Genomic DNA, 13,948 nt, shown 5'->3' on the forward strand with positions numbered 1-13,948 from the left:
TTTCTCTTGGGTATATACATGGTTGTGGAATTTCTGGATCATCTGGCAACTCTTTGCACAACATTTTTTTAGTAACTGTCAAATTGTTTCCAAAATGGCTGTATTGTTGTACAGTCCCACCAGCAGCATATGAGTATCCAGATTCCACATTCTTGCCAAAATTTATTATTTTTGAGATTTTTTTTTGATGGCCTATCAAGTGGGTCTGTAGTGGTGTCTCACTGTAGTTTTGATTTTCACTTTCCTAATAACTAATGATATCAATGGGAAAGAATAGTCTTTTCAATAAATGATGCTAGGACCTAGATGTTCACAGGCAAAAAATGAAATTGAACCCTTGACCTCACACCATATAAAAAATTAACTCAAAATGGATCCTAGATCTAAATGTAAGAGCTAAAACTATAAAACTCTTAGAAAAAACACAGGAGTAAATTTTTGTGATCTTGGGTTAGGTAATGTTTTCTTAGACACAACACCAAAAGCATGAGCAACAACAACAAAAAATACAAATAAACTGGACTACATCGATATCTAAAATGTTGTGTTGTAAATAATACCGTCAAGACAGTCAAAAGACAACTCAAAGAACAAAAGAAAGTATTTGCAAAGCATATATCTGATAAGGGACTAGTATTCAGAATATACTGTTCAAAGAACTCTTACAATTCAATAATACAAAGATAAATAATCCAATTACAAATAGGCAAAGAATTTGAACATAAATTTTTCCAAAGAAGATACACAAATGACCAATAAGCACATGAAAAATGTGTATGTAGAGATGAAGAAACTCAGATCCAGTTAATATAAATGACATACTTCAAGTTAGTCAGGTGTTTAGTGGTCAGTAAGGTCTAATCTTTTATAGAAAAACTGCTAACGGCCTTGAATACAGAAAGACCTGGGTTTGTATCTAAGAGTTTACTTACACACCTAATCTCTTTGAGCCTTAGTTCCTTCATCTATAGCAAAACCTATTCCATAGGGTTATTGTGAAAGTTTAATGAGCTAATATAATATCCCTAACATAGAGCCTTGCATCTAATAAGCCATTATTATTATTATATTTCATTATCCTAAGTACCCCTAGCATAAGAAATCAGTGGTATTTAAGTATGAAGCTATGTATATGTCTCTGGTGGTGTATCCTCTGCTAGAATACCTGTGATCTCATCAGGGCATCCATATATGTCTCAGCCTTGAAGGGTACTGGCAACCCCAGCATCTGGCCTGGAACCCTCAATAAAGGATCTCTCATTTCCAAAGATAATCCGTTCCAGTAGAGAACAGTGGTTAAGTCACATTGCTAGTGTTTGACTCCTGGATTCCTCACTTGCTTGCTAAAATTATACACATTATTCACCATCCCTAAATTTCACACAATGTGGATAATAATAATAATAATAATCACAGCCACCTCATAAATTGCCATGAAGTGCAAATAAGATCATCCATAGGAGAGTACCTAGTACAGTGCCTGGCATGTGGCGGGAGTTTAATAACTGCAGGTATCATTGTCATCATCAGTATCACTGTCATCATTATCACCATCATCATTATCTCACCTGGCAAGCCTGATATTGTTCTTATTCGTTAATTAATAGTTAATTAAACACTATTTTATTCCTATTCTTTTTTGTGAGTCAAGGACATGATTCACCCTTGAACTTCCAAAAAGAGGATACCAGATCTAGGATCCTGTGAAATTTCACCCAATTTAAATCCTTGGCTTCAAGTAATTAGAAAAAAGTCTCTCCCCAACTTGAAGACTGTTAACGTGCAGTACAAGCATAATCACCACCTTGTTTAAACAATATTGTGGAAGATCCAAGGCAACATGGGCATTAAGAGAGGTCGAATGGAGCAAATCTAGGAGCTATTTCTGGTGAAAGCACAGAAAGAGGAGGAAGTGGGGAGGGAGTCTTCATCTGTCCAAAGCAGAAATTACTATAAACTGGGGAACTACAGGTGACAAGTTTCATACATCAAACTTGTTTTGAGAACCTTCCATGTAAAAGGCACTGAGGTGGAAGAGAGGGTAATTAAAAAATAAATACAAGAACCCCCCAGAAAGGGATCATCTGCTTGGGGAGATAAAACATGTTAATGGCTATAGCATGAGATAGATGCAGATAGATGTCATGAAAACAATACAAGGGAAATTATGTGAGGATACAAGAAAGGACTGATCACTTACGCCCAGATTGCAAAGAGCAGCTCACACTATATGCTGTCCTTCAATGATGCATCTGAAAGTCCCCACCTCCTCGATGGTGGTAGGAAATCCTATGGTACCTTCTGCTACCTTTATTATGATTGTGAGAAGACATCCATTCTCCCTACTCACTGGTGAAAGGCAGAATAAGAGCACAGACTCAGGAGCTGAACTGTCTGTGTTCAAATTGCGTATTAATTGTGGGACCTTGGTCAGTTCACTTAACCATGCTCTGCCTTAGTTTCCGCTTCTTTAAAATGTGGATAAAAACAGCAGCTATCTACAAGGCTGCTGTGAGCATGAAAGGAACTAATGTAAGTGCTTACACCAGTGGGTAGCACATAGTCAAAGCTACGTACTACCTAATGCTACACTGCTGGCTTTTATCACTGCCATCACAGGGGCATGCACATATGAGGCATTCAGAAGGATGTGAATATGTGCTGAATGACTATAACTGAAAACACAAAAAGAAAATGTTGCAACTGAGAAGAGAAGATGGAGCCAGGCTTTGTAAGTCTGAAGAGCTAACTTTGAAAACACTCTGCTTGAGAAGCATTTCCTTTCATGTAGATGAGGACTTGGATATCCTGTTCCATGTCAATTCTAAAAACCAGTAGTCACTGTGGGAAAATAACTTTGTAGTATTTAACAGTTTTTTATATTAAGTGGGGGAAAAGTTTACTCCCTTTAAATGTTCTGGAAGCAAAGCAATTCATTAAAAAGGGGGACTAGAGTGTATTATGCTAAGCAAAATACGTCAGTCAGAGAAAGAAAAATACCATATGATTTCACTCACACGTGGAATTTAAGAAACAGAACAAATGAACATAGGGGAAGGAAAGGAAAAATAAGATAAAAACAGAGAGGGAGGCAAACCATGAGAGACTCTTAATGATAGAGAATAAACTGAGGGTTGCTGGAGGGGAGGTAGGTAGGGGGATGGGCTAAATGGGTGGTGGACATTAAGGAGGGGGGCACTTGTAGGGATGAGCACTGGGTGTTATATGTAAGTGATGAATCACTAAATTCTATTCATGAAACCAATACTACACTATATGCAGTGTAGCATTTAATAAAATCTTGGGAGAAAAAAAAGGGGGGTGAGCTAAAATTTCAGGGCTAGAAAAAGACCTATTAACTGCCTTGGAGGATAAGAACTATGATATCTAAAATGCAGCCAAATGCAGTACAGCCCTCTACAGACCTAGCACAAACATCTTCCAAATGTTCCTTCAAATTATTTCAGACAACTGGAAGCCAGTCATTTGTAAAGGAAGGTGGGAGGAATCACAGGGAGATATACCTGCTTCAGTTAAGGTGTCCAACTTAACTAAAAATTAAAGTCCTACTGCACAAAGCAGAGATTAGGCTAATGTGATAAGCTTTCAGGCCTGTTTGATAATCCATTTTGTCCTCAAGGCAATATAGAAGGGGTCTTTCTATATTTTTCATGCCAAGCAGCGTTCAGATGCAAAGCCACCAGTAGACTGCAAGATCAACTATCTACCAGCCCACACTCAAGGTTCTTTACAATTCCTACAACTTTAGGTTGAAATACCCAAATAAGTCCAAAACCTTCAGGGAATAAAATACATAGTTGCATTACCCACATAGCTGAGATAATGTTTACCTGTGTTTAACTATGGAAACTTTTATAAAGACTATGAGACAGAACTTGTTCTTAAGAATACATCGTAACTCTTCTTAAATAGTGTCCTAAATGTAATTTAAAACTTTTCTCAAGGTCCAGGGATTATTAATAAGCAGCTGTCTCCTGAAGTGTGTCTGGCAAGTTATGACTGGCAGGAAAGGAGGGCCCCACTATGTATACAAAAGTTCCTGATCTCCTTTAGTGAAGGATACAAAAATGACTTAGTAAGTTAAGTCTCTAGACAGAGCAGAAATATATGGCAGCATTATCTCAACTTGGGCTTTCCCTGGACCCATGGCTCTCTAATGAGTGTAACTCCTCATGACACAGGGGACATCTTGTCTGAGCTGAGAACAGATCTGAATTCCTGATATGGTACTTCTCTTTTATACCCAGGTATAATACCATCAGTATTTTCCTAAGTCTTTACTTGGACAACCTGTGCTCTTCCATTCAGTAGAATGTTTACCAACATTGGGCTCTCAGGCTGCTGAACCAAACTTAGCACCAGCAATGTGCCATCTTCTCTGGGAGGAGAGAGTACAGGAAATGCCAGGTGGCCCTGCTTCCAGCTTCCTAGTGTCCTGGAAAGGCTTCCCTGCCAGGGACATAATCACAAATCCATTCTCTTTCATCTATCCTAAATTTCATGCTTGAGACTTCTAATCTTCTCTTGGCTGGGAATGATAGGTTTATTTTTAAAATTTCTAGAAATCAAGTCAATAGTTTCAATGAGAGTCTGAGGGCTCCTCCCATGCATTAAAATACATGCCTTTTGTAACATCTATTTGGACTGGTTGTAGGTTCTCAGATAAGCTAGCTGGAAGCTGAGTTCAAGTGAATAAGATGCTACTGTGTTATTATTGCTAGGGTACCTTGAGGGAGGATGGCATTTATTGAGTGCCTTAAACATTTCATTTGCTTTGAATGCTCTTTTCCTTATATGGTTTACTCCTCGCTTCATTTGGGTCTCTGTTCACATATAGCCTTACCTGTGAGGCATTCCCTGGCCACCCTGTATAAAATAATTCCCCACTCCTGTCTTTCTCTAGACTCCAACCCCCTGATTTTTTTTTTTTAATCACAGCATTAATCGATACTTGGCATGCTATTTGTTTATTTCTGTCTCTTTCCATGAGAATGGCAGTCCTATGAAATAGCTGGCTTACCTGTTTTGCATTGGTGCTCTATAAATATTTGCTGAATGAATGACAGAAGCAAGGTTAAATACTTTAAATATCATGTCATTTTAATCCTCTCCATCCTTCAAGTCATGTATTTCAAGTCTTTTTACATACAGGGAAACTGAGGCTAGTTACTCAATACATGGAGAGCATATGCGGTTAAGAGCACGAACCCTTGCACCAGACTGCCTGGGTTAGAGCACAGTTTGGTCACTTGCCCTCTCTGACATTGGGCAAGTCACCAAACCATTCTGGACCTGAGGCTTCTAATCTGTAAGTGGCAATAATAGTAACCATCGCCTTCTGAAATTGTTGTGAGGAGCTTAAATATATCTTAAACAGCTCATGGCTCATAGCAGGTACTAAACCAGAGTTAAATAAATACAATCTTAACTGAGAAACACCTTATAAAAATTACTAACGTTCTCATTCTGCTTCTTACTCATAACAACTTCCTGATCATAACCCAGGTTTCTGGTTCATCTATCTATAAAGAGAGTGCAGATGTGGTTACTCTGGCCTGTGTGACACAACTATGCGTTTCTCATCATAAATGAATTACTCCGTGAGTGCTGTTTCATATAACAAAATCAGGGTTCTGAACCAACATCACTGAGGTCACAAGACACACCTTGTATAGTTATTTACTGACCTCCTAGCCACCTTCCACAAACAACTCCCCAACTTTTAAATAAACTATCCATCACACAAGCTGTACAACTGAGAAAGAAGTGTCACTGCCTAGGAAATCTTTTCTCTGATCAGCAGAAAATGGTGACTACAGGTAGAAGAATATCCAGGCAAAAGGGAGTATTTTGCCAAACAAATGTCCCCGCACCTGTCTGCCCCACACACTGTTTCAGAACAGCATATCGCTGCTTGTAGTAACAACCTGTAGCCCAGGTTTCACTGGAACCTGGACGGGGAAGGTTTCACCTCTCAAAGGCTCTCAGGCCTCCCTCAATGGCAGAGGCACTGCCAAAGCCACAAGCACCCCGCGGTCACTCGGCAGCTTCCACGCGGCAACTCCCCCATGTTACCTTGCCCTGATGATCGTGTTTCATTTCCCAGCCCCTTGGCAGCTCCAGCTGTTTGTTGGCGAACATATTGAGGAATCCCACAAGATCTCGGTTATGCTGGTAGCGTTCAAAGTGGTGGGTGTCCCGCCGGACTTTGGTGATCATGTGCTTCAAACACGTATTGTTTGTAAACATGCGGTAGGCACTCTGGAGGAAAGAATGGAGAGCCCACGTTAACCGGCCTGGGACCCGCAAAAGGAACACACGTGGTACTCGAGGGCACATTTAGTCTTCCAGTGGGCATATCAGCTTCAACGTAACTCTGGACCCTCACATGGAAGCAGCAGGCTGAGAACAATATTTTGATGAAAATAAAATAGGAAGACTGCAGAAAGTAAGGTATCTTCACTGATGAGGTCTCATTTTCTAAAGAACAAGAATGCTGTGGAGTCTCATTCTACAGGGGATGTTAGATCCTAAAGTTGGTCTTAGAAAAAAAGCACACAAAGTCACATCATGTCAGACACAAATATACCACCTCACAGGGACCCCCAACATAGCCAGTTTTTTGCTCTAGCACTGGAAGAGATGACTGGTCTTTGGGTGAGTGCCAGAGGAAGCAGTTGGCATGCACTTAGCAGCCAAGTTGTATGGAAAAATGCTTGGCCACATATTTGAATATTAGGAGTCCATGCAAAGGGCTGAGTTGCAGTCACTGAGACTCAAATCCAACTGAGACCACAATAGATCAAAGTTTTTCATCTTACACCTTCTTTGAGGCAAAATCACAGAGAATAGAATGACAGGCTGAACTGCCTGGGCTGTTTACATATTTTTTTTTCGTTCTCTATTTTTTCTGTGTGTGTGTGTGAGTGTGTGTGTGTGTATGTGTGTATACACATATATACATATATGGCTGAATTTATACAGTTGAAATGCATGTTTAATAAACTCCACCACACAAAAAAAGTGATTGTCTTGTGAAAAATGTTGTATTCTTCATCTCTATGATACTTAAACAAGATTCCAAAAATTGACCATAAACCATGGCTATCAACATATAAGTCGACAAAGATTCATCACATAATATCATGTGCCAAGAAGTAGAAAAGGAGTAACTGTATGGAGCTATTTCCTTGAATTATCAGACAGAAGATGATATTCATGAAATTACAAGGTGGTGAATGACCTACTCTGAAATTCTATTCTTCTCAGATAGATTCAAAGGATTCTTCTTACCTTTAGTTTCCCAGGCCACTAGATTGAGTCTGGAGGCCTTCAGGCTTTACTTCATAGGTTCTGTTATTTATTTCATACACTAAGGTAGATCAAAACAAACCCCAAAGAAACCAGAATCTCTGGAAATAATTTCATTTTAATAAACATTTACTATCTTTGCTATGCCCAGTACTGTGATAGTTACTGAAGATAAAAGATGAATGACAATGAGGTCAGTTAATATTGTTCTTGTCTGTCCAGGATCCCTCAAGATGTGTCATGTTCTGGTCAAAGCATTTTTGATGATGTTCATCCTTCTAGAGCTTTCTTATGTTTGGTACTTATCATAGAAGCTACTGATGTTTGAAATGAAGGTTGCTCCCCAGCCCGGGTCCCTTGATTCCTGAATGACTACAGGGATCACAGAACCTTGATGACCCAACTGGGAATGACAAACAAACCTTTGTCCCCTTAAGCCACTGAGATCTGTTGGTTGCTATTATTGACATATAGCTTAAACTACATAAAATAACTTTTATATAGTTTTTCTGATTGACTCACCATCATGATATACTTTTTACTAAAATATTTTTTTTCCTATCAAAACAAATGGAAGAAAGGAAGGAAGAGAGGGAGGGAAGAGAGGGAGGGAGGGAGGGAGGGAGGGAGGGAGGAAGGAAGGAAGGAAGGAAGGAAGGAAGGAAGGAAGGAAGGAAAGAAGGGAGGAAAGAAGGAAAGATGGAAGGCAGGGACAGAGGGAGACGGACCACAGTGAACCATCCTCAAATATTAGTGCACTAACTCCTTGGTACACCTGAGTATAAAATACTTTGAGGTTGTATTTCAACCTGATAATCTAAATGAGAGGAGGCTTTGATGGCTGTGAGAAATTGTGAGGCTCAGAGCACAGAACACTGCCAACGCAGGCAAGTCTACACAGAGGCTCTGGGCAATTAGAGAGCATGAGAGAATAAGAAAGTGATACCATGAAAGCAGAGAAGGAGACTAATAAAAGAAGTTGGAGGTTGTCAGAGACAAACATTAGCTAACTAATAGTTTAGCCCGTGGCTGACCCTGTCTTGGTGTTTTATGCACAATCAGCAAGGCATCTGTTTTCTGCATTTGGCTTCTTGCCGCAGATGTATTTTCACGGAAGCCAATGCAAGCTTAGAGGCCTGAGACCATACTAGCTTGAGTGGTGGTTGGCAATGAGCTTTCAAGTCATACATCCTAATCAGTCTCTTTGGGGACAAATTATCGTGGGATAATTCTGCCCGATAAATCGTTACATTACCTGTTGTTCTAAATAGGTATATCTCTTGGCCCCCCTCATTTCTTCCTCCCCTCTCTAATGCAAGTAAATAGGCCACATCCTGACTCTATCTAGAGCACCAGACCTGCTCCTCATTCTGCTGAAGAAAAGGAGAACTTCATTAGGGCAAGAAGTAGTGATTAGGTGAAAGAACCTCCTTCCCAGGCTGGAAGTAATTCCGGGGGCCACACAGCTCTTTCAGTTCAGGAGTCTTATGGCTGATCATATAATTAATTATGTGTTTTCATTTTCCTCCTCTCCTCTCAATAAGACATACAATATAGAGCCAAGTTCAAGTGATCTGCTAAAAAAGCATCTATCAAAGTAAAATAAGTGCAAGAAAGTTTTATTGGAAACTAGCAAACAATCTTTGGAACCATAGCTTTTTCAAGTCTGAATAACATGCACAAGACTGTAAGTGTCTATATAAAACCCTTAAGGCAAATAGGAACGTCCCTCCATACTGCTACATTTTTATAAAGAAACTATACACACACACACACACACACACACACGTGTAAATTTATTTATATATGTATTTATGTATACACATATGACATATACTTATACACATGTTATGTGTGTTTATATGTTTATATACATGTTCATTATATGTTTAATACATATTTCATTTTTAACATATACACTATTTTTTAATATATAGTTATACATATATAAGTAAATATATTTCAGAAAGAATAATTATACTCCATTTTATACAGAATTACACTGAAGATTCTAGTCACAGCCCTGTCACTCATGGACAGAGACAAAGAAAATCATTTAATCTCTGCCTCAGAGATTACATCTTTGCTCAACTGTAAAATGATTAATAATAACTTCCTTGTTTTCTTCACAGGCATGTGAGATTCAAATCCAATGAAACAAAGGATGTAAAACTGCTTTGAAGAGGTAAAAAATCACTATAAAAATACAGAGTAGAAGTAACTAAAGGAATATATAAGGGATTATACCTATCATACGTATGTTATAACAGATGAATGATAGCAGTAAAATTGTTTTCTACTTTTGAGGTCTTTGAAGATCCTGGGCCAGCATCCCATTTTCTATTAACTAAAGAAGGTTTTCATAACCTTTCATTAATTATGTCATAAGCCCGGTGTTAAACCCCAAGGATACACACATGGGGATGAGCACAGCCCCATGATTCAAAAGGATGGTAAGGAACATTATAGGGAAAGGTGGGAGGAAGAGGTTCCCTGGAGGCAGAAAGGAGAGTTTGGAAATCGAAGGCCACAGTAGCAGTGAAAATACTGAAACACAGATAAAACTAGCAGAGCTAAGTATAAGAGGGGTCCCAAGACTTGAGAAACACCAAACAGGTGGGATTAGATTAAACGAGTTTAGTCTTCCTGGAAGTGGACAACAAGAAAGCTGTGGGTTAAGAGAAAAGAGGCATTTCATTCTCCCTCTGTGGTTCGGTGTTTCTGACTGAGTGAGGATCTTTCCAGTGTTTGGGTTGTTGTATTGTTTGGGTCTTATAGAAAAAGATGGTAATGTGTAGAATGCAAAGAACGATCTCGTCTGGGAAGCTGCTGCATGTGGAGTCACGAGTAGCAAGGCGAGTTGGCAACTGCTAATTGTAGATGAAGCCCCTTTACATGATCTCTAAAGGATGCACTGTTTTCTTTTCCTTTCATGTGATTTAAAAGGTCCTCTTCAATTATTGCTTCTCTATTCCAAAATTCCTTTCTTAACCTTATTCTTGGTTGCTTCTTGTTTCCCGTGCAAGAAATGAACATCCAATGGCTGTGTGAATGATGAACTGAACTTATTTAGTGGAATTTTGTTAAAATAACATTCCTCAGAGCTTAATGTGTTTTGTTTAGTTAAGTATGTTAAGGTATTAGAAGTGAAAAATATTGAGAGGGGTTGAGGGGAATGTTATTCCCATTTGGTGACAGAATAAGAACATTATATATAAATATTCATTTCTTATCAACCAACCACAATGCAAATAATAGTCAATCCTTTTTTTCTTTTTCTGGCAGGTTTCTTTCTTTCTTTAGTGTTATGGTGAACATATGTCTGGGATTACCTGGCCCAGTCTTGATTTCATCTAATTTGGTTCTTTTCAATAACACAGGCAAGTACATTAACTCTAAATAAAATCTATCTTTCATATTTTGTAAATCCTTCATCAAGAATAGGTACTCTGAATCCACACTTGGAAAATATCATCACTGCATCTATAGCAACTGTCTCTCATATTCACAAGGGAACAGATGTGAGCATTCGTATACCTTATTCACTAAACGAGCTTTACTATGAATAAAATCAAGTAACATTGTTTCCGTAAGATGTATGCTGGGATATGGAAATAGTTCTCATACATCGTCTGTGTTCACTTTAATCATAAGGGATCTTACATTGTTTTCATCTAGCTAAAGAGTAAAATGGAGGGAAAATTTAACTTATTAGGCAAAACTAACTGTAAACTATCAACTCATGTATTTTGCAATAGCAGGAATTCCTGACTTGTAAGAATATATTTATGTATTTTTGAATATTTTTTTCTCCATTAACTACCAAGAAGTTTAATTTTTTTTAATGTTTATTATTAATTCTTGGGAGAGTTAGAGAGACAGAGAATGAGTGGGGAGGGGCAGAGAGAAAGGGAGACACAGAATCTGAAGCAGGCTCCAGGCTCCGAGCTGTCAGTACAGAGCCCATGTGGGGCTCAAACTCGTGAACCATGAGACATGACCTGAGCCGGAGTCAGATGCTCAACCGACTGAGTCACCCAGGCGCCCCTAACTACCAAGAAGTTTAGATGGTAAAGTTAATGTATTTCTACAGCTTACTAAAAGGAGAATAATAATTTTTGGCGTGTATGTTGGAAACATTATTCAGTTACATATAAGGAAACGTATTTACGTCTGACATTAATTAGACAAACACAGGCATGCCAACTATAAAAGACATGACGCTAAAAACTAAATCTTGAGTTATCAGAGTCAGTTTATGAATACAATATTGGAAGAAATCTGATCACACCAGCAGAGGGCAGCAGTATATATCTTAAAGCAACCGCAATGCAAAATTTGAAAAAAAAACAAAAAACAAAAAAACTTTGTTTCTAAAGTTTTCCTTTAGAGTTATGACAATCATATGTCTACTTAATTTCATTATTTTCAATAAAAATTAAGTAAGTTACTGCTACATGAAATCTATTTTTATGAGTATTTTTCAACATAAATTGATTATCTTCAAATCATAAAAAGAATACTCCTTTTGTATGTTGAGCATTTTCAACAATATAAACAAGGAAGCTACTGAAAGTTATGGATAATAAACAATTCAAGCAAAAAAAACACTAGATAATAAATCTTAAAATGAAGAAACCAAATAAAAGTTTGCTTTTAATTTCATCAAGTAATGCCCTTTTACAAAAAAATTTGTGTGACTTATTCCCATCAATTCATATGTTGAGATCATTAGTGAGATAAATCCTGCAACTTTAATTCCTGCCATATAAAAGTCAGGCAAATAAGACTTCCTAAACCCAATAGAATTTAAATCTTACAGAAATGCATAGACGCACAGCACAGATCATCTTTGTAGCTAATAATGAAGACAGTTGAGGCTGGAGAAAAGAAGTTTAAATGCTTCAGAGAGAGTACTTTAAAATCAAGACTGGCTTCCCAGTGTAAAAAGTTGAAACATGACCAAGAAAGGGGAAAGACGATGAAAACATGAAGACAAAAGAAATTAAAAAAACTTTTAAGCTGCTGAGTATCTTCATGTTGTTAAAATACATGAGTTGTCAAAAGTCCAGATGTGTTACTGTTGTGACAAAAGCAGAGGGGTCATTTAACGCAGTATCTTTTTATTCTAGGAATTCCCAAATTATAGGTCATAGACCAATTGCATCAGAATCACTTAAGGAACCTAAAAAACAAACAAGCAAACAAACAAATGCCTGAGGTCCACTCCAGACCTAGTGAACCAGGATCTCCAAGGTTTGGGAACTAAGAATACGCATTTACTTATAGAACGTGACCAACTTTAAAAGCTATAGCCTTTTACCACAACCCGATAACTGTGAATCCAGCCTTTACTTGAAACACAGAATTGACGAGGAACTTGTACCCAAGAAGGCAGCCTATAAGTCAAGTTAGAACTTGGTGATTAGTGAGGTCATATTGGTAGCTTAAAATCAGCTACATTGGGAGTATTAATATTACAAAAATCAGTAAATGCAAACCAGGCCTTGATATTATTTTGAGGGCTGCCTAGCTAGGTGCAGGCAAAGGATGGACCCATAGGCTGGCTGGCTGTGTCTGCAAACAAATTTTTTTTGCAATGTAGCCACAGCCATTTGTTTACATATTGTCCTTGGCCCAAAAGCCTTTCAGCTTTCATTTGTTTTTGCTTTTGTTTTGTTTTTGTTAAAGTGTGTTGCTTTTTTCTAGATGTAAGGTCCAGACTTAAGAAACTGATGGAGAAAATAAAATGCTAATAATACAGATTAAACTTCACATTGTGCTGTTACACTGCAAGTAGCCCGCACACGTGCACACGCATGTACACACACACACACACACACACACACACACACACAAATGAAGAAATAGAAGTCCAATATTCAAAAGCTATTATCTGGTTCAAAAAGAAGGTGTTACCGACCTCACTGACAAAGGAGTAGGAAGCTCTGCCTTGTGTCTCCCTTGCTTTACTGTTGTCCTAATGGCTAATGCCAATCAATATATTCATGTGGGAACTTGCCTGTGAACTACAATGGTAGGCTGGCTAGGGATACAAGACTTCAACAAAAGGCAACAAAAGCATTTTGTGTATATTTTATCATTATTTTTAAATTGTGTGCTATACATCCTTCACTCAGTAAAATTTATAAGATACACACACACACACACACACACACACACACACTTTTTTCCTAGAGTCAGTTGTTGAACATTTACCAGCAAACCGCTGAACACTACCATCCAATCAATTGCTCTTTCTTGTAGGCTTTCCTTTTTCTTCTCCCCATAGTCTAATGTATTAGCAAGAATGTCTGCTCTCGTTCCAGAATATGTCCCATATTCATCCACTTGTCATCATATGTACTGCTACTGCACTAGTTCAAGCTCCTTCTATATGTCCCCATAGGGTCTTTTCACTTGTCTTTCTGATATCAGTCTTGCCCTCTAAAACCCATTCTTGGTAAAGCAGCTAGAAGGAACTTTCTTTTTTCTTTTCTTTTTTTTTTTTACCTTTATTCATTTTTGAGAGACAAAAAGAAACAGAGCATGAGCTATGGAAGCGGCAGAGAGAGAGGGACACACAGAATCCGAAGCAGGCTGCAGACTCTGAGCT

The 13,948-nt window shown here is 38.2% G+C and overlaps 1 protein-coding gene across 3 annotated transcripts in view; it reads right to left on the reverse strand.

Annotated features, from left to right (window-relative positions):
* HECW2 (HECT, C2 and WW domain containing E3 ubiquitin protein ligase 2) overlaps positions 1–13,948 on the reverse strand; it is a 239,868-nt gene that overhangs the window by 96,083 nt on the left and 129,837 nt on the right. For all 3 annotated transcript variants that reach the window (XR_004344036.1, XM_032594456.1, XM_030324947.1), the window contains exon 13: positions 6,097–6,282. Coding sequence is in view for 2 of the 3 variants with exons in the window: in XM_032594456.1 (XP_032450347.1) it covers positions 6,097–6,282 (186 nt within the window). In the remaining variant the exon portion in view is untranslated. The remainder of the gene's footprint in view (positions 1–6,096; positions 6,283–13,948) is intronic.

Source organism: Lynx canadensis, chromosome C1, assembly GCF_007474595.2.
Source record: "Lynx canadensis isolate LIC74 chromosome C1, mLynCan4.pri.v2, whole genome shotgun sequence".
NCBI classification, from domain to species: domain Eukaryota; kingdom Metazoa; phylum Chordata; class Mammalia; order Carnivora; family Felidae; genus Lynx; species Lynx canadensis.